A 22,352-nucleotide genomic window follows, 5' to 3' on the forward strand; every position below is an offset into this window, starting at 1 on the left:
CTATTACAGTTCTGAGCAAACTTAGTTATTTAAATGAAGTCCCAGTTTTACAAAAGTACACTATTGATATTAAAGCTAATTTTAAAAATTCTTATATTTATTTATCGATCACACACAAAAATTTTCCCCGATTCCATTCTTATAAATTTTCTGTAATTTTCTATGTCCATTTTAGTTTATCCCTTGTTCTCTTTCTCTTGGAAATAACCAGCTTTACTTTAGGACAAAATCACTTTCTCTCTTTTTTTTAATTGTTTTTCTTTTTTTTTTGGCCGTGCCACACGGCATGCAGGATCTTAGTTCCCCCACCACAGATGGAACTCATGCCCCCTGCAGTGGAAACAGGGAGTCTTAACCACTGGACCGCCAATGAAGTCCCGTAAGACAAAATCACTTTCATTTCCCTCATACCTCATACTGTTTCTAAACAAAAAACATATCTTACTTTCCTCGAAAATAGAATTATTTCCCTAATTATTTTTAGTAGTTTTAATTACATGTATTAATTAGAATTCTTAACAGTTAGAACTAAGAAGTAAGCAACTGTCTTTACATTAACATTTGGAGAATTGTCAAACTTACAAGAACTGTTTATACTTTCTAGAAACGTGCTGTTTCATAGAAAATTTCTCATTTTTACCAATGGAATATCTTTAATTCCTCCATAAAAGGAAGCAAAAAGTGGATAAACCTATGCTCAGTAACTAATGTTTCAGTATTTTTTCTTATTTGGAAATGATCTGGATATTCCATGTATTTAACTTAAATCATCATTTAACTTAGGAAAACTTTAAGATTCTAGGTTACCAAAAGACTTGGGGAGTCTTTTGGAAAATTCACCTAAAACCTTTTTATCTTGCAATCTATTTGTTTGTTTTCAACTATTATGTTTCGATTAGTTTTGAAAATTTAATTAAATCGTTACTTTTTTTCCTGACAAATTTTGTAAGAGATAAACTGAAGTTACTTGACTTTAGGTAAACTTAAGTAAAAAAAATTTTTAACATCTTTATTGGAGTACAATTGCATTACATTGTTGTGTTAGTTGCTGCTGTATAACAAAGTCAATCAGCTTATGTATACATATATCCCCTCCCTCTTGCGTCTAAAATTTTTTTTTTACATCTTTATTGGAGTACAATTGCTTTACAATGGTGTGTTAGTTTCTGCTTTATAACAAAGTGAATCAGTTATACATATATATATGTTCCCATATCTCCCCTCTAAGTAAAATTTTTATATTTAATGCTGATAATTCTAAAGACATGCCTATTTTAATTAAACCAACAAATGTAAATTAGCTTCACTAGTGAATATTCTCCCAGATGACGTGAACCTGAAAAGCATTTTGGTTAGTTTCCACTACAGTTCTGGGAATTTAATTTATATAAGTGCTTATTTTCTTTAAGGCAATTAAATAGAGCTCCTTTTACAATATAAATTAATTTTGTCAATACCATCCAGAGGTAAAAAAAACACCGTATCTTTAATGTACATTCATAGACATACACAAACACACAGATCCAAACAGAGACCTTAGAAGACACTTTAAGGGTTTCTTGTTTTTCTAAGTTGAAAATAACTTTTCCCCTTTCCTTTTACTTCTCATTACAAATACATCCCTGAAGTTTGTACTTTAAACATACGGCCTAGATTAGGAGTTAACATTTTTTATCTCAAAGGCACAGGGAAATGATATAAATTCCTCTAAGAAGGACTCTGGCTTCCTAAGACCAATAACTTAAAAGCTTTTTGAGATAAATAGGGAAGGTTTTAGGATTGGTAAAAAGAAATAGATGTTGGATTGCCTCTACAGCTGTTTTTTTTTTATTTGTTAAGATAAGTACAGTTGCTCTCAGTTCCTCAAAGAATTGGGTTGTAGTGTAAATGATATCATGCGTTGCTCCACCTCTCCACCTTTGCTGGAATGTTCTTCTTTCCCTATGGGTACATTTAACTTAAGGTAAAAGGCCTAATGAAATTTTTTTCTTTCAGGCTCTGCATATCAGCTTCTAATCTGGCCAAATTTCTGGTTTAAAGTTATTAAGTCCTTTCAAATGTCGTGTCAGGTTTCAGCCAGGAGCAGTGAATATTTTTGGCAATATGAACAACGTCTTGGATTCAAGAAGTGTCCCCAAAGAGGTACAAAATATATTATCTTCACGATATCTAGAGTCACTCACAAAATAGCCAAAGAAAGCGCCATCAACTTGTATGTCCCAGGAAAGCAGAAAGCTCAGCCAAGTTTTTTCTTTTTCCTATTTATTTATTTATTTACTTTTGGCTGCATTGGGTTTTCATTGCTGTGCGTGGGCTTTCTCTAGTTGTGGTGAGCAGGGGCCACTCTTCGTTGCAGTGCGTGGGTTTCTCATTATGGTGGCTTCTCTTGTTGTGGAGCATGGGTCCTAAGCACGTGCGCTTCAGTAGCTGTGGCATGTGGACTCAGTAGCTGTGGTTCGTGGGCTCTAGAGCGCAGGCTCAGCAGTTGTGGCGCACGGGTTTAGTTGCTCTGCGGCATGTGGGGTCTTCCCGTACCAGGGCTCGAACCGTGTCCCCTTCATTGGCAGGCGGATTCTTAACCACTGCGCCACCAAGGGAAGTCCCCCAGCCAAGTTCCTACGACATAAAACAAGACATGCAAGGAACCAAATCTATCCCTGGGAGAGAAAGGACCAATAACCATTTGGCATGGATTTTGGAAAGGAACAGCTGTGAAATGTTATTTCCCTCTCTTGACTGGGCAGTACAGAGATTTGGGAGTGCTATGATAAGAATTTTCACCTTTAGCTGATTTTGCCAGTTTTTCCAGGATCACATCTGCAGGTTCTGAGTGGGGTAGAAAGTGGAGAGCATAGTTCTGATTTTTACTAGAATTTGGCTAGGGTTTTAAATTCATTTTAATTTTAGTTTCCCCTAGGCTGTTAAAGAGAATAATGCAGCAGTTTACCAGAAAATCTCTGAGTCTCATCAACTCTGGGAGGGATCCTCCTTTCAAGGTAGGTATGAGGGTGTATATGAGGCTGTTAACTTGTTGGGTTTATGTTGCCTTTTATATCATTAATTTTTCATTAGCTTTTTGCAAGGAAGCTTTTAATGAAGGTATTTTTGGAATTCTGAAGCCTTTTGGGAGCTTCTGGGTACCAGTTAAAGTAAGTAGCCCATTCTGTTTGTTTCATTTGGGAACTCCTGAGTGCATCTCTGAAATGATCTTATCCAATTAGAGAGGTTCTTCTAATGGGCATTGCAATTCCCCTGGGGGCTGACAGCAGTTATGTAGGACCCTAGTCTCTTAGGTTAGGTGCAACCCACATTTCAGTCTGGCCATGTTTTGGGGCCCCCAACGTGACAGTGACCAAGCCAAGTTCTCAGGAAACAAAACAAGCTTAGCAAGATTTTGCCATTACTACAAATATCTACAGCTTCTGGGACCGCCGTTCTTAGATATTAAAAAAAAGCAAGTGTGCCAGAAGGGGATACACTTGATTCTTTAGATTTTAAGGATCCCACTGTATTACTGGTTTTGTATTTTTAGCTAAGCTTTTGGGTCTCTCGAGACAATCTGATAACTAAAAGGGACATGATGCTGGGTTAGAAGATGTGGGATGTATTACGCTGTACCTCACTACATGAGAATTGATCTTCTTGAGGTTTGAGGGTGACCCAGTATCAATCTAACCCATTTCGTAACCAACTTAACCTAACATGGGTGTCTGAGTTAGGTGGCAAGTGCTTTAACAGCATTGAACTTTGCATCCCTTGCCCAACTTCTGTGGCTATGGCTTCTGAAATTCCCATGTAGCAAATAGTCTTTACCTCATGTGCACATTAACAGCATCCAATGGTAACCAAGGAAATGGAGCTGTGGACACCAGTAGCAACCAAAGAACTAGAGACAGGGAAAGGATTAAACCAGCAGACCTCACAGATGGGCACTGTGGACTCATTCCTAACAAATGGAGAACTGCACTTGCCATCAGCAGTTCCCAATGTGGACTGTGGGGGAAAATTCTAATACATAGGGAACTATACACTAAACCACCAGCAGATCCCAGTAAGGAAACTGGGAACAGAACCAAGGGCTGGGGCTTAGAAATTACTGCAGACTTCCCAAGAAAAGGCCCCGTGTGCACCACCAGCAATTTCTGTGGAAACTTGGACTAGGGGAAGTGCTGACCCAGCAGACCTCAACAAATAGGGACTGTGGACTCAGGGCTCCACATGGTTGGGGAACTGCAAGCTGCCACTAACAGTTCCCATGTGGATCTTGGGACAGAAAAAAGGTTGGGATTTTCCAAACACCTGAAAATTACAAACTGAGAAGCCAAGTAGAGTGGGAAGCTCAATGTGAAGAGACTGGAGATCTGAACCAAGAGGAACTTACCCATGGTCCTCAGAGACAATGAGAAAGACAGTGAACTCAAAAGGGTTTCCCTCGTACCATACCTGTGTTTCTCATTGTCCCCAAATGCCAAACATGTGTCTGGTTGGGGGCTGTTCCACATGGGCAGAGCCAGAAGTCAGAAAATGGTGCTGGAACTCAGGCCTACCAGGTTGCCATGCATCTCCGTCTCCTAATGGTACAAAAGATCCGAGAATCATGGATTCCTCACTTCTGCTTTCTGGACCTCACACATCTTTTTTTTTTTTTAATTAATTAATTTATTTTTGTTTGCATTGGGTCTTCGTTGCTGCATGCAGGCTTTCTCTAGTTGCAGCGAGCGGGGGCTACTCTTCGTTGTGGTGGGGGGGATTCTCATTGCGGTGGCTTCTCTTGTTGCAGAGCACGGGCTGTAGGTGTGCAGGCTTCAGTAGCTGTGGCTCACGGGCTCAGTAGTTGTGGCTCACGGGCTCTAGAGCGCAGGCCCAGTAGTTGTGGTACACGGGTTTAGTTGCTCCGCAGCATGTGGGATCTTCCTGGACCAGGGCTTGAACCCGTGTTCCCTGCATTGGCAGGTGGATTCTTAACCACTGCACCACTAGGGAAGCCCTGGACCTCACGCATCTTTTTCTTCTCTACACTTTAACTCAGAACCACTAACAAAAGGACTCTGGGATACATAGCTTCCCATCTTGCCCAAGCTGACAACAAAATTCAATAGAACCACCTGGATAGTAGCTTTCAACTTCACACCAACAAGTTGCTCTTCTTAACTCAATGTTTTGTGTGCAATTTCTACCCAAGATCATGGACAATGAAGAGAGGCCAAATTAATAAACATAATCAGATGAGACAGAAGGTCTTCCAAGACCTTCCGCAATTACTAATTTCTGTGAGGAACACAAATATGGTATCCACTAGCAACAAACATGGAAGACACACCTTTTAGTAATATAAACTAAGGGGAGCATAAATACTGAGTCAGAAAATTCCAGTATTGTTCAGGAACCAGAAAAGACATTTCAACAACACAGGTCTCACATCATGATCACATATTAGGAACATAAGACAAAGTAAGAATCAAAAATATTTTCATCTAGGGGCTTCCCTGGTGGTGTAGTGCTTAAGAATTCTCTTGCCAATGCAGGGGACACAGGTTTGAGCCCTGGTCAGGGAAGATCCCACATGCCGTGGAGCAACTAAGCCTGTGCGCCACAAATACTGAGCCTGCACTCTAGAGCTCACAAGCCACAGCTGCGGAAGCCCGTGTGCCTAGAGCACGTGCTGTGTGATGAGAAGCCACCACAACGAGAAGCCCACACACTGTAACAAACAGTAGCCCCCACTCACCGCAACTAGAGAAAGCCTGCGCGCAGCAACGAAGGCCCAACACAGCCAAAAATAAATAAATTCATTAAAACAAAATTTTTTCATCTAAACTCATACCATGTTGCACATGAAAAAAACCACAAACCAAAAAGACTTTCACTCTGGGTTCAAAAGACATTGTAATGGAATTGAGACAAGTATTATATGACTGTATAACTATTTAAAGTCCAAGATAACAAAACATAAGTAGCAAAGATGATGGGAACATAGAGGCATGGTTATTATCTTAAGTGTTCAGATCAGTTAACATGAGCTAGAAATTAATACACTGGGATCCCTATTCAGGATGAGGCACTTAAAAGGAAAAATCATATTTCTTTCCATTAAAAAATTTTGTCTACCCTGAGTTTTCAAGTATAAAATAAGTGCTGAAGGTTTCCCAACATTCTTTCCGTTCATAATGTTTCTCTCCTGTGACTGCTCCATTTATAAGATTTTAAGGGAGAATGAAGGCTTTCCCATAGTTTTTCTATTCAGAATTTTTCGCCAGTGTGTGTCTTCATGTGTCTTTGAAGGGATATGAGACACCTATAGGCTTTTTCACACTGCTGACATTTATATGGCTTCCCTTCACTGTGGGTTAGCATGTGTCCTTGCAGGGATCTGGGATACCTGAAGGCTTTCCCACACTGCTGACACTGATAGGGCTTCTCTTCACTGTGTGTTTTCATATGTTCCCGAAGGGATGAGGAAGTAATGAATGCTTTCCCACATTCTGTACATTCATAGGGTTTTACTCCACTGTGTGTTTTCACATGTTTTCTAAAGTATTTGGGACAACTGTAGGATTTCCCACATTCCTTACACACATAAGGTTTCTCTCCAGTGTGGATCCTCACATGTCCTTGCAGGGATTTGAGATAGGGGAAGGCTTTGCCGCACTGCTTACATTCATAGGGTTTTTCTCCACTGTGTGTTCTCATGTGTTCTCGAAGGTAAGTGCACCAACTGAAAGCTTTGCCACACTGCTTACATTCATAGGGTTTCTCTCCAGTATGCATTCTCACATGTTCTCGGAAGTGTGAGATGCGAGTGAAAGCCTTTCCACATTCTTTACATTCATAGGGTTTCTCTCCAGTGTGAGTTCTCACATGCCGTGCAAGTTGGCAATAATAACTGAAGGATTTTCCACATACTTCACACATGTGGATTTTCTGTCCATAATGACCTCTCTCATGTTCCTGAAAAGATGAGGGACAAGTGAGAGCTTTTCCAGACTTCTTACACTCTAAAGACTGTTCACTACAGTCACTCTTCATGCACCTCTTAGATGCTCTCCCAGCATCCTGATGTTTATCGGGTTTCTCTACAATGTCTGTTTCCCTGGGAGGGCTTAGGCACGAGATACAGCTGCAGGCTTGCCCCCATTCTTCACATGGATAATGTTTGTGTCCAGGGTGAGATCTTTGCTGATTCTTCTGGAAAGAATGGTCCCTGAAGGTTTTTCCACACTTAATGCATTGATGGGGCTGAATTCCAGTCCAATAACTCTTATGCACAGTAAAATCTATAATCTGGTTCAGGATTTCTAGACATTGATGACCTTCTTTACCTTCACAGAGACTCTCCACCAAATTATTTCTGTTCAAAATAGGAAGCACAGTATTAGGGATTAATAATTATAAGTGATTTCTTAATTAGTGATTTGTTGATGGTTATTCATTATTATTTTGACTACACATTTGCCCTTTTCAATGAATGGGCATGTTTTTAGCACTCTGTGCATTGTGACAAAGTGCAACAAGTTTAATGCTCCAGCTGAGGGCTCAAGCAGGGCCATAACTTTCAGTGTTTTTTACATACGAGGTTTCCTGACCAGTGTTTCCTACTGAATTAAGTTTTAGGAGCTCCATATCTACAACACATTTATAAAAGTAGTTTTGTAAGAATTCTGTGAATAGACAATTGTCTAGCTAAGTTTACACTTTTTCTTTAATTTTAAGTGAGTCTAATACTCTGCCGAGATTCCCCCTCCCCTTGTGGGAGTGCTACTCACCTCAAACGCCTCTCCTGAGTTAGATGCTGATCTTGCATGTTATGAAATGCCCAGTTTTCTCCCAAAAAAGACCTGGAATCATTTCTTGTGAATCTTACTACTTTCTTTTCACTGCATAGTCCAGTCTCCAAAATATCCCAATGAGCACTTGATCTACTGGTTTTAACTGGAGAGCAAGAACCTGCAATAATTGGTAACATAATTAAATCCATGGGAAAGAAATGGTGGGATAAAGGAAAAAAAAGAGACCACATGTAGATTTCTTTCCATAGACTAATTCAAAAATGTAAAATAATTTTATAAAGGAAGGAAGAAGATGTGTGATATTGTGATTTATCAGAAACATATATATATTTGGTCATTCAGATGACCAACATATATTTCTCAGAAAAATTGGGTCCTTATCCACAGTTTCCTGCTCGGGGATCCTAAAACCCTTGGAATTTCCTGAGCAGTAAAAGCAATGGAATAATATGTGGTCTCTTGTGCTCATTTCCAGAAAACGCTTCAGGATCAGAAAGGTGAAATAGGTGTCTTGTTATTCATAAAAACCCTTTCCATCCCAATTGGGTTTATGTTAATGAAAAAAATTGTTAGAAAGAAGTATGGGGGCTCATTGCCAATGGAGACACCATGTGATTAAAGGGTTGAAACTTTCAATCCCACCCAAACCCCCAGACACCCCAACACCTCTGGGGATGGGGGAGGGGCTAGAGATCAAATCCACTGCCAATGGCCAATGATTTCATCAACCATGCCTATGTAATGAAGGCATGAAAAAAAAGTTCAGAGAGCTTCTGGTTGATGAACACGTGGAGATGTGGGGAGACTGGCACCTGGAGAGGCACAGAAACTCCTTTTCAAAATCTTACCCTATGCATCTCTTACATCTGGCTGTTCCTGAATTATATCCTTTTAAAATGAACCTGTGATCTAGTAAGTAGTATGTTTCTCTGAGTTCTCTGAGCTACACTAATAAATTAGTTGAACCCAAGGAGAGAGTCATGGGAACCTCTGATTTATAGCCAGTTGGTCAGGAGGACAGGTAAAAGCCTGGACTTGAGATTGGCATCTGAAGTGGGAGAATATGGAGTAAGTCTTGAAGGACTGAAACCTTAAGCTGTGGAATCTGTGGCTATCACTGGGTAGATGGTGTCAGGATTGAGTTGAATTCTATGATGTGCTGCTGGTCCAATAATTGTTTGTTGGTGTGAGGTGCCTTAACACATGTGCACGCGTGCACACACACACACAAACACACATTAGAATTGGGTCCAAAACAAAATTAACACCCACACACCCACACACACATTGGAATTGGGTCCAAAACAAACTTAACACACACACAAAGAAAAACTCTGAGGACCTCAGCTATTTGGAACTTTAGCCATCATAGGGAAAATGAGTCAAAATGGCAGACTGTTCACTAAGAAATACTTCAGAAGAGATACTTCACAGAAGCAAAGCAGGCAGGAAGTGGGCAAAATGCACACTCCTAAATGCTCCCTTCGTAAGAGGAGCTACAGAAAGACTTCTGAAGTGGGCAAAGATGGATGAAAAGTCCAACAGGGAAGCCAGGTCACCTTCTCAAAGACAGAGTGTCAAACGTCACCTTCTCAGAGTCATGTTTCTAACAGTTATGTCCAAATATCTCTCCCTGATACAGAACCTGCTCCTCCCAAGAGGTGTGCCCTCCTGGTGATCGCAGGCACAGAGGCCCTAGACGAAGCCTATCTCCACTGACCCAGCTGCCACTAGGAGATCAGATGGTGCGTGGTTGCTGTCCTGCTCGTGGAGAAAAGCTTCTCAGGGGGAGGATGGAGGACAACAAGCCCTCCATGAGATGGGCCGATTCTCTGGTCCTCAAGTCACTGAGGATGGGTGAGTGTGAGTTTAACTACAGCAAGATTATCATGTCAAATGTGTACTGATCACAGTGTAACTTTCACAGGGTGAAAACCGTAACGCTGCTCTCACTGCCCCAAAGTAACACTGGAGACCACGTTCACATTTATACAATTAGGGAGCCTCAGGATTCTGATCAAGAGCAATAAAAATCAATTCAATATAGAAATATTTAGTCATGGAAAAGCTATTTGACTCTAGGTAGGTTCTATAAAGGTGGGGACCACGTCTGCCTGTTTCTCAACATATTCCTATTCCTTGGTTCCAGTAAGAAAGAACATTGTAAGAAATATTTGTTCCCTAAAGACTAAGTGCAGGGAGGAAGCTGTCCTCACCCACGGAGGCCAGGTTCCTGAAGGTCTCCAGCATCACGTCTCTGTAGAGCTTCCTCTGAGCCAGGTCCAGCAAAGCCCACTCCTCTGCGGTGAAGTTCACAGCCACGTCCTCAAAGACCACCGAGTCCTGAAACAGCCACAGGTTCCGTGTCAGCAAGGCTCCCTCTTCACCCCCATGTGTGGGAGGATGGGGAGGCTGGCAGTCGGAAACCGGACTCAATTCCTAGGACTCCTGAGCTTACACTCTTGTGGGAAATGAACACACACAAGCCAATCAAATGCATTTTACTCAGTGATGGTAAGTGCTAGAAACTGAAACAAAATGTAACAACAATACCTGATAAACACTCATGCACACATAATGAAAAAGAACGGTTTTTACTGAGATAGAGCAGACAGTGAGGTATGACACATACTGAAAATGAAATCATCATTCAGACGGCATGGAAATGGACACTTGGCCTGCTCATAAGTTATTTCCTTGAACCTCCTAGAACTGGAGCAGACTGTCAGGAGGTCGTGAACACTGATTTTCCAGGGCCGCTGCATCTGAACAACTCTCGCCTAGACTGAAGAGCATGTAAAAGCCTGGGCCAGTCCCCTCATATCCGACAGAGGTAGAGATACGAACCCCCTGCTAGGATGAGGTGGACACTGAGGGCACAGACGCAGGCCAGGGCCCAGGGCCTGGGACACCTGTGGTGTAAGAGGAGGCCTGGTTCCTGAGGGATCTGTCAAGCCAGCAAGGCCTTTCAGATAAATAATCAAGAAATCAAGAATAATGCCCCACGAAGAAGAGTCATAGAAGGATCTGATGGCATTAGAGCCAAAGATGACTTTAACACAGAGAAAAATCACCGAATTAATGTTTTTAGGACAATATGGTATGACTCTACACCCTTGAAATATAAAGCAAACTATCTTTATCAATTAGAATTTTAATTAAAAATATATTCCGAAAATTGAAATGATAAAATATTCCACTACATCAGCTACAAAGAAGGCAAGGCTATCTCACCTGGGCCTGCAACTGGGGTTTGCTAATCACACACCTGAAAATATGGGACATTAGTCATCAGGGAAATGCAAATGAAAACTACAAGCAGATACCTCTTCCTACCCACTAAGAAGGCTATAAGACAGACAAACCGATGCTGGCGAGGATGTGGGAAAGTTGGAACCTTACAAACTGCTGGTGGGAAGGTAAAATGAAGCCACTTTGGAAGACAGTCCAGCAGATCCTCAAAATGATAAACACAGTTTCACCATATAACACAGCAATTCCACCCTAGGTATCTATCTACCCAAGAGAGGCGAAAGCAAACACCAACACAAAAACTAATACACAGGGACTTTCCTGGTGGCCCAGTGGTTAAGAATCCACCTTCCAGTGCAGGGGACACAGGCTCGATCCCTGGTCGGGGAACTAAGATCCTACACACCGCAGGGAAACTAAGTCTGTGCACTGTAACGAAGAAGATCCCACGTGCCACAACTAAGACCTGATGCAGCCAAATATATAAATAAATATTTTTTAAAACCCCAAATGTAATACACAGATGTTTACAGCAGCATGATTCATAACAGCCAAAAAGTGGAAACAACTCAAAAGGTTATCAACTGATTTGGATAAGCAAACACAGTAATCTCACAACGGAATATTATTTGCAACAAGAGGAATGAAGTAGTAATCCACGACACAAAATCAATGAACTTTAAAAACATTAACAGGTTTCACAAAAGCCCACAGGCAGTATCATATCATTTATGTGAAATGTACAGAATGAACAAAGCTATAGAGACAGAAATTAGATTAATAAACTGCCTAGACGAAGGGCGGGTGGAGGCTTGGAATGAGAGGTGACTGCCAGCAGGTACAAGTTCTTTTGGGTGATAAAAATATCTAAAATTAGAATATGAGGACGGTTGCACAATACAGTAAACATTCTAACACTTCTGAATTTTACAGTTTAAACTAGGAAACCTTACGGTTCATAAATTATACCTCAATAAAAACTGTTTAAAAAATAGATTCAGGGCTTCCCTGGTGGAACAGTGGTTGAGAGTCCGCCTGCCGATGCAGGGGACACGGGTTTGTGCCCCGGTCTGGGAAGATCCCACATGCCGCGGAGCGGCTGGGCCCGTGAGCCATGGCAGCTGAGCCTGCGCGTCCGGAGCCTGTGCTCCGCAGTGGGAGAGGCCACAACAGTGAGAGTCCCGCGTACCGCAAAAAAAAAAAAAAAAAAAAAAAAAAAAGAAAAAAAAATAGATTCAGACTAGCTAAAAATATGTTCTTCTTAATCTAATGGCAATTTTATTCAAAAGCACCACAACTTGGGCAAATAAAAGAATATGAATTGCTTAAGGAACAAAGTTACAAACGTTTCAGAGATCCAGTAGGTTGAGGAGATATCACAAACCAATTGTCAAGGATGCAACAAGTGCCCAGAGATGGAACTTGATACATGATGTTCTATTTCTACAGGAGACAAAAATTCAGTCTGGTTTTCTTTCAAGACTACAGGCTGAAAATGATGATTCCCCAAACTGCCTTTAAACACGACTGGCCCTAAAGATGATGAACGATGCTCAGTCTTGGAGATGAGGAAAGACTGTCTTTTCAAAAAGGAACTGGGCTCAAAATCTTTCATAGTCTTCCCTAGTATGGAGGGAGGTTTCCATAAAGCACAATTTTTGATACCATTCTTGGGGGGAAAATGTTGCAAGCTGACAGTTCATGAAAGATGTAGTTCTAGTACACTATTTCCACGCACCTGCCTTAATAACAGGTGAACAGGTCACTCTTCAGTATACTTTATGGAGCCTGTTGAGCTTTGAAAATGGACAGATATGGGAAATAATAAATAGTATTAAGTTAAATGATCTTATTCTAGTAAACATGATTTTTTTTAAGGCATATGAAGTGCTTTTCAAACTCTCATCCCAATGGAGCAAAATGCCGATGAACAATATTCCCCCGCAGGATCCATATTAATAGAATCTCATCTTTAGTTAAGTCTTCATCTCGTCTATCTCCTTATCACTGAAGCATAAATTTCTTGAGAGCAACTGAAATACCAGTCTTGGAAATTTTTTACATAATCTTCTTGTCATTCCTTCCTACTGTTCAACGGGGAACTGCTCCTCTTTACTAAACAGATATCTGTGTACACCACTGGGTTGCTCTGGGTCAAGAAGTGCTTCATCAGGAGAGCTTTCAGGGTGTGTGGAATGGGAGAATATAAAAAACAAATCTGCCCAATGCATTTGAGATGAAGTGCTGGTTTCCATTTAAAGCCTCTCTCTCTGCTGCACATACCAGGATGGGAGCAAAAGATGCCGTAATATGTCATGTGTCATGTGTCACATGCTGGAGACAATAGCTTAGTGTCTCTTTATCTTCTGTTCTGTGTTTTTAGTATTGCATGACTGAGGTCTTCTGAATGGTTTATCATAAAACCACATTTCAAGTCTTGTTTCTGTTCAGAGAGTCTTTTCAAGTATCCAAATGTATTTCTCACCCTGATCTCTTGGTAATAATAGACATAGAAATCTCTCTAATGCTGACCTGCAGTACATGTTTGAGTTTTAAAATCATTAATAGAGGAAACTAATGGCGTCATTTTACCAGGAAATAATACATGCAGGCCTTGGCAACTCTGTGGGTTTAATTCCAGAGCACCACAATAAAGGAAATATTGCAATAAAGTGAATTACACAAATTTTTTTGCTTCCCTGTACAGGTAAAAGTCACATAGTCTTTTAAGTGTTCAATAGACTTATGTCTAAAAAACCTTGTACATACATTAGCAAAAACACCATTGCTAAAAAATGCTGACCATCAGTGAGCAAATACTTTTTGAAAATGGCACCCACAGACTTGCTGAGATGTAGTGTTGCACAACACCTTCAATTTGCAAACAACACAGTATCTGCAAAGTGCAACAAAAACTGAAATGCAAGGGACATCCCTGGTGGTCCAGTGGTAAAGAATCTGGCTTCCAATGCAGAGGATGAGGGTTGGATCCCTGGTGGGGGAACTAAGATCCCACATGCTGCAGGGCAAATAAGCCTGCGCGCCACAAGGAAGAGCCCCCGTGCCGCAACGAAGATCCGTGTGCCACAACTATGACCCGACGCAGCCAAATAATAATAAAACAAACAAACAAAAAATGACAATCAACAGACACCAACATCAAAATCACACATGGAATTATCTGACAAGGATTTTAAAGCCACTGAAAAATACTTCAGTGAGTAATTACAAACACACCTGAAACAAATAAAAAATTGAAAGTCTCAGCAAAGAAAGAAAAGATACAAAGAAGAACCAAATGGATATTTTAGAACTGAAAAATACAATAACTGAACTAAAAAACTGGATGGTTTCAATACAGAATGAATATGACAGAGGAAAGAATCAGTCAACTTGAAGGTAGAACATCAGAATTTACCCAATCTGAACAACAGAGAAAATAGACCAAAAAAAAGTGAAAGAGCCTTAGTGACCTGTGGGACAAACACAAAAGATAAAACACTAGTATCACTGGAGTCTCAGAAAGAGTGGAAAAAAGTATGCAATAGAAAATTACTAGAAGAGGGACTTCCCTCGTGGCACAGATGATAGGACTCCGTGCTCCCAATGCTGGGGGCCCGGGTTCAATCCCTGGACAGGGAACTAGATCCCACATTCATGCCGCAACTAAGAGTTTGCATGCCACAACTAAGGAGCCTGCCTGCTGCAACTAAGACCCAGTGCAACCAAATAAAATTTTAAAAAACTACTAGAAGAATTATAGAAATGAAGAACAGATGAGTGGCTGTCAGAAGTTAGGATGAGAGTAAGAAGGAAGTGGGGTTTGTGTGACTATAAAGGGATAGCAGGAACTATCTTTGTAGTGATAGAATAGTGCTGTATCTTGATTGTGGTGATGGCTATACACATGTACACATGATAAAACGGTACACACACACATACACATACATATAAAATTGGTGAAATCTATAAAAACCAAACAACCCTACACTTTCAAGTAATGGAATAAAAATGTCCTACATGCTTGCACACTGAGTCACAGGGCAGAACACTGCATTGAGGAGGACACAAAGGGGAAGAGCAGCCAAGTGTGAGCCACTCAGGTCAGCAGCCTGCTGCCCACGGTGCACAAGGAAACCCCAAGTCAGACGGTCAAAGCCATCCGAGCTGGATGGGTACCCCCAGGGCAGGGGGAAGGACTGAGCTCCACCTAAGTATAGGAATGCCCCCTCCCTGGGCCTCAATTCTCACCCAGGAGGAAACGCTCAAGTTGAAGTTCTGACCCAGAGAAACTCTCTAATTCATCGATCCTCTCAGCAGCAGTTGAGCCCAAGGAGCCTTCCCCACGTCTGACCTTCACAGACTTACTCAGGGTGCACACATCACACTCAATCCACCAACTCATTGAATGAGGCCAAAAGCAAAGTCGGGAGACAGCCGAGGGCAGCACAACCTCAGAGGACAAACCGCCCCCAGCACTTCTGGAGCTGGATGCCCTGCCCCATGCTCGTGCCATCAACAGCTCCTTCTGTGGTGGTTTTATGGTCTGTAGGCCACCTGCAATGGGGGGATGGGGGAGATGGGGTGGGGCAAGACCCCAGGACACCTTCCTTCACCTCCCTCACAGGCTCAGCTTGTCCCCAACCCAGATGATGCACCTGCATCATGATGATCCCTGTGGGTCATTTACATGAGACGAAGACCCGTCTCAGTGTGTAAATGAGAACCTGCAGGATCACTGCTTCCTCCTGTGTTCATGGATAATGCAGGACAGGGAAATTTTAGGGCATTTTTATGGTTTGAGCAACTGGTTACTGCTCATCACTTTCAGAAGACAAGCATCAGTTCACTAATATCCTCATGATGACAAGCTGTAACTCATTTAAAAAGAAGTGAGCAAGTCTCAGTAGCACTGGTCACATTCCACAGAATTTCCACTAACCTCTGTTGACCAGGTAGTAACAGTGGACCAGGATCAGACAGCGTCACAACTCTGTACCCTTCATGGAAGAGTCACTACAATTTCTATGATTCTTTTTAATCCATCTCTCCACCCATTTCACATGAAGGGGTGGGACTGCCTGCATTTCCTGAAATTCTTCTTCCTTTTTATAAAAAATAAATTTATTTATTTATTTTTGGCTGTGTTGGGTCTTCATTGCTGCGCGTGGGCTTTTCTCCAGTTGCAGCGAGCGGGGGCTACTCTTCATTGCGGTGCGCAGGCTTCTCATTGCAGTGACTTCTCTTGTTGCGGAACACAGACTCTCGGCGCGCAGGCTTCAGTAGTTGTGGCTCGCGGGCTGAGCAGTTGTGGCGCACAGGCTTAGTTGCTCCGCGGCATGTGGGATCTTCCCGGACCAGGGCTTGAACCCGTGTCCCCTGCATTGGCAGGTGGATTCTTAACCACTGCACCACCAGGGAAGTCCCATTTCCTGCAGTTCTAATGGAAGAGAAAACATTTTCTGTACTGAGATACTTCTCCCCAGAGGCATCTCTGGTTAAGGCCCAAAAGCCTGGAATAACACGAGTCGTCAGGAAAAGGCAAAGACCTAAGATTCTTACTATCCTCACTAAGGAGAAGAAACCAGGCAAAAGAATGCAGAATTTTACACTTGCTGAAACCGGAAGCTGGATCAGGGGAAGCTATTAGTGCTGAGCTGGACCCAGAGGAGGCTGCTCACAGGTGTCAGGGGACAATGCTGAACCCTCCCTGAGCCCTGTGCTCCTGGAAACTTCGATGGAAGGTGAAAGGACCCCCCCACCCTTTGTTCTTCTGGAAAACGGCAGGCTGCAAGAAACCGTCCCCGTGCCCCACCTGACTCAGATAAGACTCACACGGAGGCCCCCTGTTTATCCAGGACAAGGCCAGATGCAGTCCCCTCAAAGCCCCATCTCCACCTCATCAGTGATTAGCGGAACTGTTCCCCACACTGACCAAGCAGAACAAATGTTTGTTGGCCAAACTTTGGTTCAGCTCCTCTCCTTCCCCCTGACCTGGCCTCACCGCAGCCAGCCGACAGACCCCTAAGGACAGGCTGGCCTCAGGGATCTGCTATCCGAGCATCACACCTGGTCCCTCCTGGTGGTGTTTATTCCTCTGTATAAGAGAAAAACTCTCTTTGCCCAACTCTTGAGACACTTGCAGATCTTAGGGTCAGATGTCCCCCTTCTTGCAGAGCCCCCTGTGCCTGGTGCAACAGACCCTTCTCCCCCTGCAGGAACTCATTTGAATAAAGGTCTCTTGTTGTAAAGTTTGTAATTTTTTTAATGCCACAGGGTTGACCAAGTGTTCTCAACGGCCCTTGTGAAAATTAAAAAAGAGAAAACGCACTAAAAAGAAGTGGGGGTGGGTGCAGAAGGGAGAGCCTCACCCAGAACCACTTGACATCAATTACAGGAAGAAGTGTCAATTACAGCCCCGAACAGAAAAATTGAAAACACGAAAGAATCAACAATTACAGGCCCCAACAGAAAAAGATGTACATACATTGCATCTTCTCAAGAAACTGGCTACCCCAGCAACTAGCCAATGAGAAACCAGCATCAACCTGAATTCTCCATCTCTCCACGGACTTTACATCAATACAACCCCTCCCAACTCCCTCCTTTTTCTCCAATAAATAAGTCTGTTGGACTTGCCTATGGCTTTTGCTATACCTTGTCTGTCCCGAATTGCAATTTTTTGCTGTTCCCAAATAAATCCATTTTTCCTAGTAAATAACTGTTATTTTTAAGCTCAACATCCATTTTTTTACCTAAACTTTACTCAGGCTTCTTCCCAAATGCCCCTGACCCCGCTACACCTCCCAAACTGAGCATCACTGAGCTGCAGAACAAAACCCCTCTCACCTGGGCCGAGGACACCCTGACCACAGGACCTCTGGTTCTGTCAATCCGCCTTCCTCTCACCCTCCTCTCACAGAAGAGAAAAGCCCTTTGCTGTGTGGTTGGAGACGCTGGCACATCCCTGAGATCCGAGCCTCGGCCCTATCGCAACATTAATTGCAAAACAGTCTCCCTGACCAACCCTGGACTTGACATTATCTGTCAGGTCCAGGGCGGGACCCCAGCGCCTGACCGCCCGCTCCGGCGGCTCGTCCCGTCCTCGCTCAGACACCCACCGGGACAGGGACTGGGTCGGGACTCACGGGATCCCAAGTTGCGGTCGAGGGCGGAGACCCGAGTTGGGACACGAGACCCCGCGCGAGGACCGGACAGGACCCCGGGACCGCGCGACGCGGTCGAGGGTGGAAACTAGGGTCTGGACCGGAGTCAGGGAGTCCTATCCTGCTGCCGTTTCCGGCCAATTCGAACCAGCCCCAGCCGGTCTCGGCGCCAGCCCCACGCACTCACCATTTCAGCCCCTCTCCGCGCATTCAGGTCGTCCTCCCCGCGGCCCTGCAGCCCAACAGCTCCGGCAGGTTAGAGCAACAGCGACGGGACACCTGAGGTCCGCTAAAGTAGGTGCGACGGAACGCCCGGGCGGCTAAGAGCGACGTCACAACGTAAGCGAATGCGCCCGCCCCCGTCTCTGATTGGATGAGGCTCCAAGCCTTCGCACCTTAATTGGACGGGTCTCTAGGCACACCCCCTTCTTGGGCCCTGATTGACAACGAGTGCAGGCCTGCATTCTGAGTGAAGGGCAGGCTGTAGGTCACGTGACGGAGCAGGGCGGAAGTGCGGGTGGTTGGCTTCAGCCCTTTACTGCCTGGCTTTCTATGGGGCGCCAGACCTGGCTGCCCTGGTGGACTCTAAGCCGAATGTACTGCTGGCCAGACAGACACAGCATCAGCCCACAGCTTGCAGTCCCCTTCTCCTGAACAGAAATGTGCCACTCAGTTCCCCTCAGTGCCCCCTGTCCAGGGCTGCCCCCCTAAGTCCGGGAGCCAGGACAGCAGGGGACAGGTGTGAAAGGAAAATCAAAATGGAGTCAGTATTGCTAAGAGAGCACTCTAAAATGCAGGCAGGAGGCCACTGAGGATGTAGGGCTTATGCAGGTCTCAGCCCAGATGGAATCTGAACTTTTGACCACTTACTGCCTTAACGCAGGCATCCAGAACATCTGCCCAATGACCCAGAAAGTCAAGATACTTATTGGACCCTTCCCCTAAATAACTTGTGACAGCCTATTCCTTAAGGACAAATACTTCATTCCCTGTGTCAGTCTATCATAATTCACGCCAGGCAACTTTAACAACCCTGTGGCTTTTCCTTTAATAAGTCTGTTACTCTTCCTCCTCCCTACAACACTTTCAGTGTTACGCTGTTGATGAAAAATTAATGAATAGTCGATCTAAAAGAGAAAATAGAAAATTTTGTTTAAGCCTATGAGGGGATTATAACCCAGGAGACAGTCTCTCATAAAACTCAGAGGGCTGTTCCACTTACTAGAAGTCTAAGACCATCATATATATTTTTGAGGCAAAGGAGCATATATCAAAATGACACAATGACATCTCACATAAGGTTCACCAAAAATACATAGTCTAGATCTGCAGCAGATCAGCATGACCCCTGACAGGATTAGGAAAGTTACGTTATCTTGGAGTTACATTGCTGGTGGCAGAACGAGGTAAAAAATTTGATCTTTCTGGTGGAGCAGACATTCCTACCTTTGAGAAGGTCTGTTTAATGCATAATGCAGATGCACAATGTACATTAGGGAGGGCCCAATAAGGGCAGAGAGTAATGTTATGCTTAAATTTTCTTTCTTATGCCTCAAAAACATAAATTGTATTCCATCAACTCAAATCTGGGTCCCCCAAGTTGCAATTCCTAAGACCTCAAATAAGCTCAATACTGATTACTGTTCCACATGACACAGGAGGGCCTGGGGAACCTCCCGAGTCAGGGGTCGGCCTGGGAGCAAGGTCACTGTGAATCTGTTCCCAGAGTACAAAGACACTCTGTGATGCTCCCTGCATGTATTCAGGGGCCAGCCCCACTTTGACATTTTATCTTTGACACCAGGAGATCCGGCCCTCCTGCCCACACATTTGGGCTTGACCAAGTTCTCTGTGTCCTGTTTCTTACCCCACATCGTCAGATTTCTCCCCACAGGTTCCTGGACGGGGTGTCGCCCCCACGTCTGAGCAACACTGAGGTTCCGAACAAGCCCCTGGTCAGCTTCTCCAGGCAATAAGTGACCCAGGGAACCCTGTCCAGTCCAGCCACGCTGGCCCCGCACTCCGCGCACCGCCCTCACTCGCCCAACTTCCCTCCTGCTCGCCCTCCTCACACAGAAAAGCCCTTTGCTGTGTGGTTGGAGATGCTGGCACATCTCTGAGATCCGAGCCTCGGCGCTATCGCAACAGTATTTGCAATACAGTCTCCTTGACAAGTCCGGGCTTGACTTTATCTGTCAGGTCCAGGGCGGGTCCCCCACGCCCCAGCGCCTAACGGCCCGCGTCGGGAATAGTCCTGTCCTCCCTCCGACCCCCACGGGGCCAAAGACTCGGTCCGGACGCCCCCGGACCCCGAGCAGTGACGGAGCAACACGGCAGGTCCTCAGCCCGCGGCCGAGGGGGAGACTCGGGTCCGGATCCCGGGTACCCACCCCGAGGCCGAGGGGGAGACTCGGGTCGGGACTCCGGGGTGGGTGGGAGGCGGGGAGACCCTGGCCCGGCCGTCGCTTTCGGCAAGTTCCGGACCGTTCGAACCAGCCTTTTCCGTGTTAGGGCCCTGAGCGGTGCACTCACCATCTGTGCCTCCTTTCGGGTTCTGCGAAGTGTCCTCGGGGCGACCCTCCGACCTGGGCAGGTGAAACCGACGGGGACGCGACACCTGAAGCCACGCAGGACAAGTTCGCACAAGCGCAGAAAAACTTCCGCGGGCTGGGAACGCGCACGCCGCCCGCCCTCTTCGGGGCCCGGGCTCTGATTGGACAGTAATCCTTGCCCCGCCCCTGCCTTGATGGACAGTCCTCCTAGTCCCACTCTATCCTGATTGCTTTGTCCGGACCCCGCCCAGTCGCCGCTGATTGGACAGTTCAACCAGACCCCGCCCCTACATCCGAATGACAGGGCACAGGGACACGCGTGGCTGATACGCCGGCCTGGGAATTGGGCTCCGCGCAGAACGGGCTCTGGGCGCGGCACACCCTGTGGCATCTGCTCGGTGTCCTCCTCCTGCACCTGGAAGTCCAGACTCAGTTTCCCCGGGGATCGCTCCATACCCGGAATGAGGATGAGAAAATACGGGTCATAGGGCTTTGTTGATGGAAATAAAAAATAAACGATCTATAATAGGAATAGAAAAATCTTTTGAGCCAAACTGAAGACTAGAGCCCTTAAGACGGCCTCTCAGATAACTCAGACGACCTGCTCAGGAAAAGCATGGTTTTTAGCACCGTTTTCTGTCTTGTAAGAACTCTTAACAGCAAACAATGCAGGGAAACATTCCTCCAAGGTTTCAAAAACGAACAGATCAGGGACTTCCCCAGTGGTCCACTGGTTAAGACTTCGTGCCTCCAGTGCAGGGGACGTGGGTTCAACCCTTGGTCAGGGAACTAGATCCCACATGCTGCAACTAAAGACCCCGCATGCCACAACGAAGATCTCGCGTGCTGCAACTAAGACCCGGTGCAGCCAGATAAGTAAATATTTTTTTAAAAAACGGCAAAAACAAACAAACAACAATAACAAAAACAAACAAACAAACAGATCAGCACATAGGCTGCAGCAGGAGGCAACGAGTAGCTATCGAAGGAGGACCAGGATTGGTGTCCCAGGAAGGGAGACATCTAGTCTTTATTTTTAACACGGACATCTTTTGTTCTGGTCAATGTGTCCTTTAATAATTAAAGCAGACAGACAATGTGTTTGATAGGCCACAAACAGGCCATTTTAATTGGTATAAAATTCGAGTTGAATCATGTATAAGTCCGAATAACTTCCCCATACCTCAATAGGTGAAAATTTCTTTCATCAGCTTGGTGATCTCCAGTGTCAGGGCATGGCCCAGGGCAAGGTCATGGTGGAAACGTGCCCTTTAAGAACAAAGACTCAGTGACACCACCCACCATGTGCAACGCAGGGTCAGGCCTGGTCCATGTGTGACCTTTAACAGCAGGAGGCTCTGCCCTTAGTCCAAGCTCCCACCGCTGGGGCTTGAGGTCAGCTACCCAAGGCCCAGGGAACTTTACCCCATGGGAAGTCAGACCCTGAGATCCCAGTCTCTCTGCAGAACTGGTCTCAGCACAGACTCTGAGATGTCACAGTTCTCAGGTGTGCATTTTATACTGCAGGGAAATTTATGTCAGATCAGCTTTTAGTCAGTCTCTGTGAATTTTGAAATGTAAGAAGTTATATTTCC

The 22,352-nt window shown here is 44.6% G+C and overlaps 1 protein-coding gene across 1 annotated transcript; it reads right to left on the minus strand.

The window, feature by feature from the left end:
* Positions 1 to 4,389: 4,389 nt before the first annotated feature.
* LOC132422623 (zinc finger protein 77-like) lies at positions 4,390 to 20,810 on the minus strand. Its single transcript, XM_069540542.1, has 5 exons — positions 20,738 to 20,810; positions 10,004 to 10,130; positions 7,764 to 7,944; positions 6,657 to 7,348; positions 4,390 to 4,571 (listed from the first exon to the last, which is right to left on the minus strand). Coding segments are annotated over exons 1-5 (1,005 nt in total). The 5' UTR covers positions 20,741 to 20,810; the 3' UTR covers positions 4,390 to 4,569.
* Between the last annotated feature and the right edge of the window lie 1,542 nt (positions 20,811 to 22,352).

The sequence above is a fragment of the Delphinus delphis genome, chromosome 3 (assembly GCF_949987515.2).
Source record: "Delphinus delphis chromosome 3, mDelDel1.2, whole genome shotgun sequence".
NCBI classification, from domain to species: Eukaryota; Metazoa; Chordata; class Mammalia; order Artiodactyla; family Delphinidae; genus Delphinus; species Delphinus delphis.

Excerpts from the sequence above, each read along its gene's own strand:
- LOC132422623 (XM_069540542.1), bottom strand. Across the intron at positions 7,945-10,003 it reads CAGGAACCTGGCCTCCGTGG|GTTCTTGCTCTCCAGTTAAA; the intron begins GTGAGGACAGCT and ends CAATTATTGCAG. Across the intron at positions 7,349-7,763 it reads ACTCAGGAGAGGCGTTTGAG|AAATAATTTGGTGGAGAGTC; the intron begins GTGAGTAGCACT and ends TATTTTGAACAG.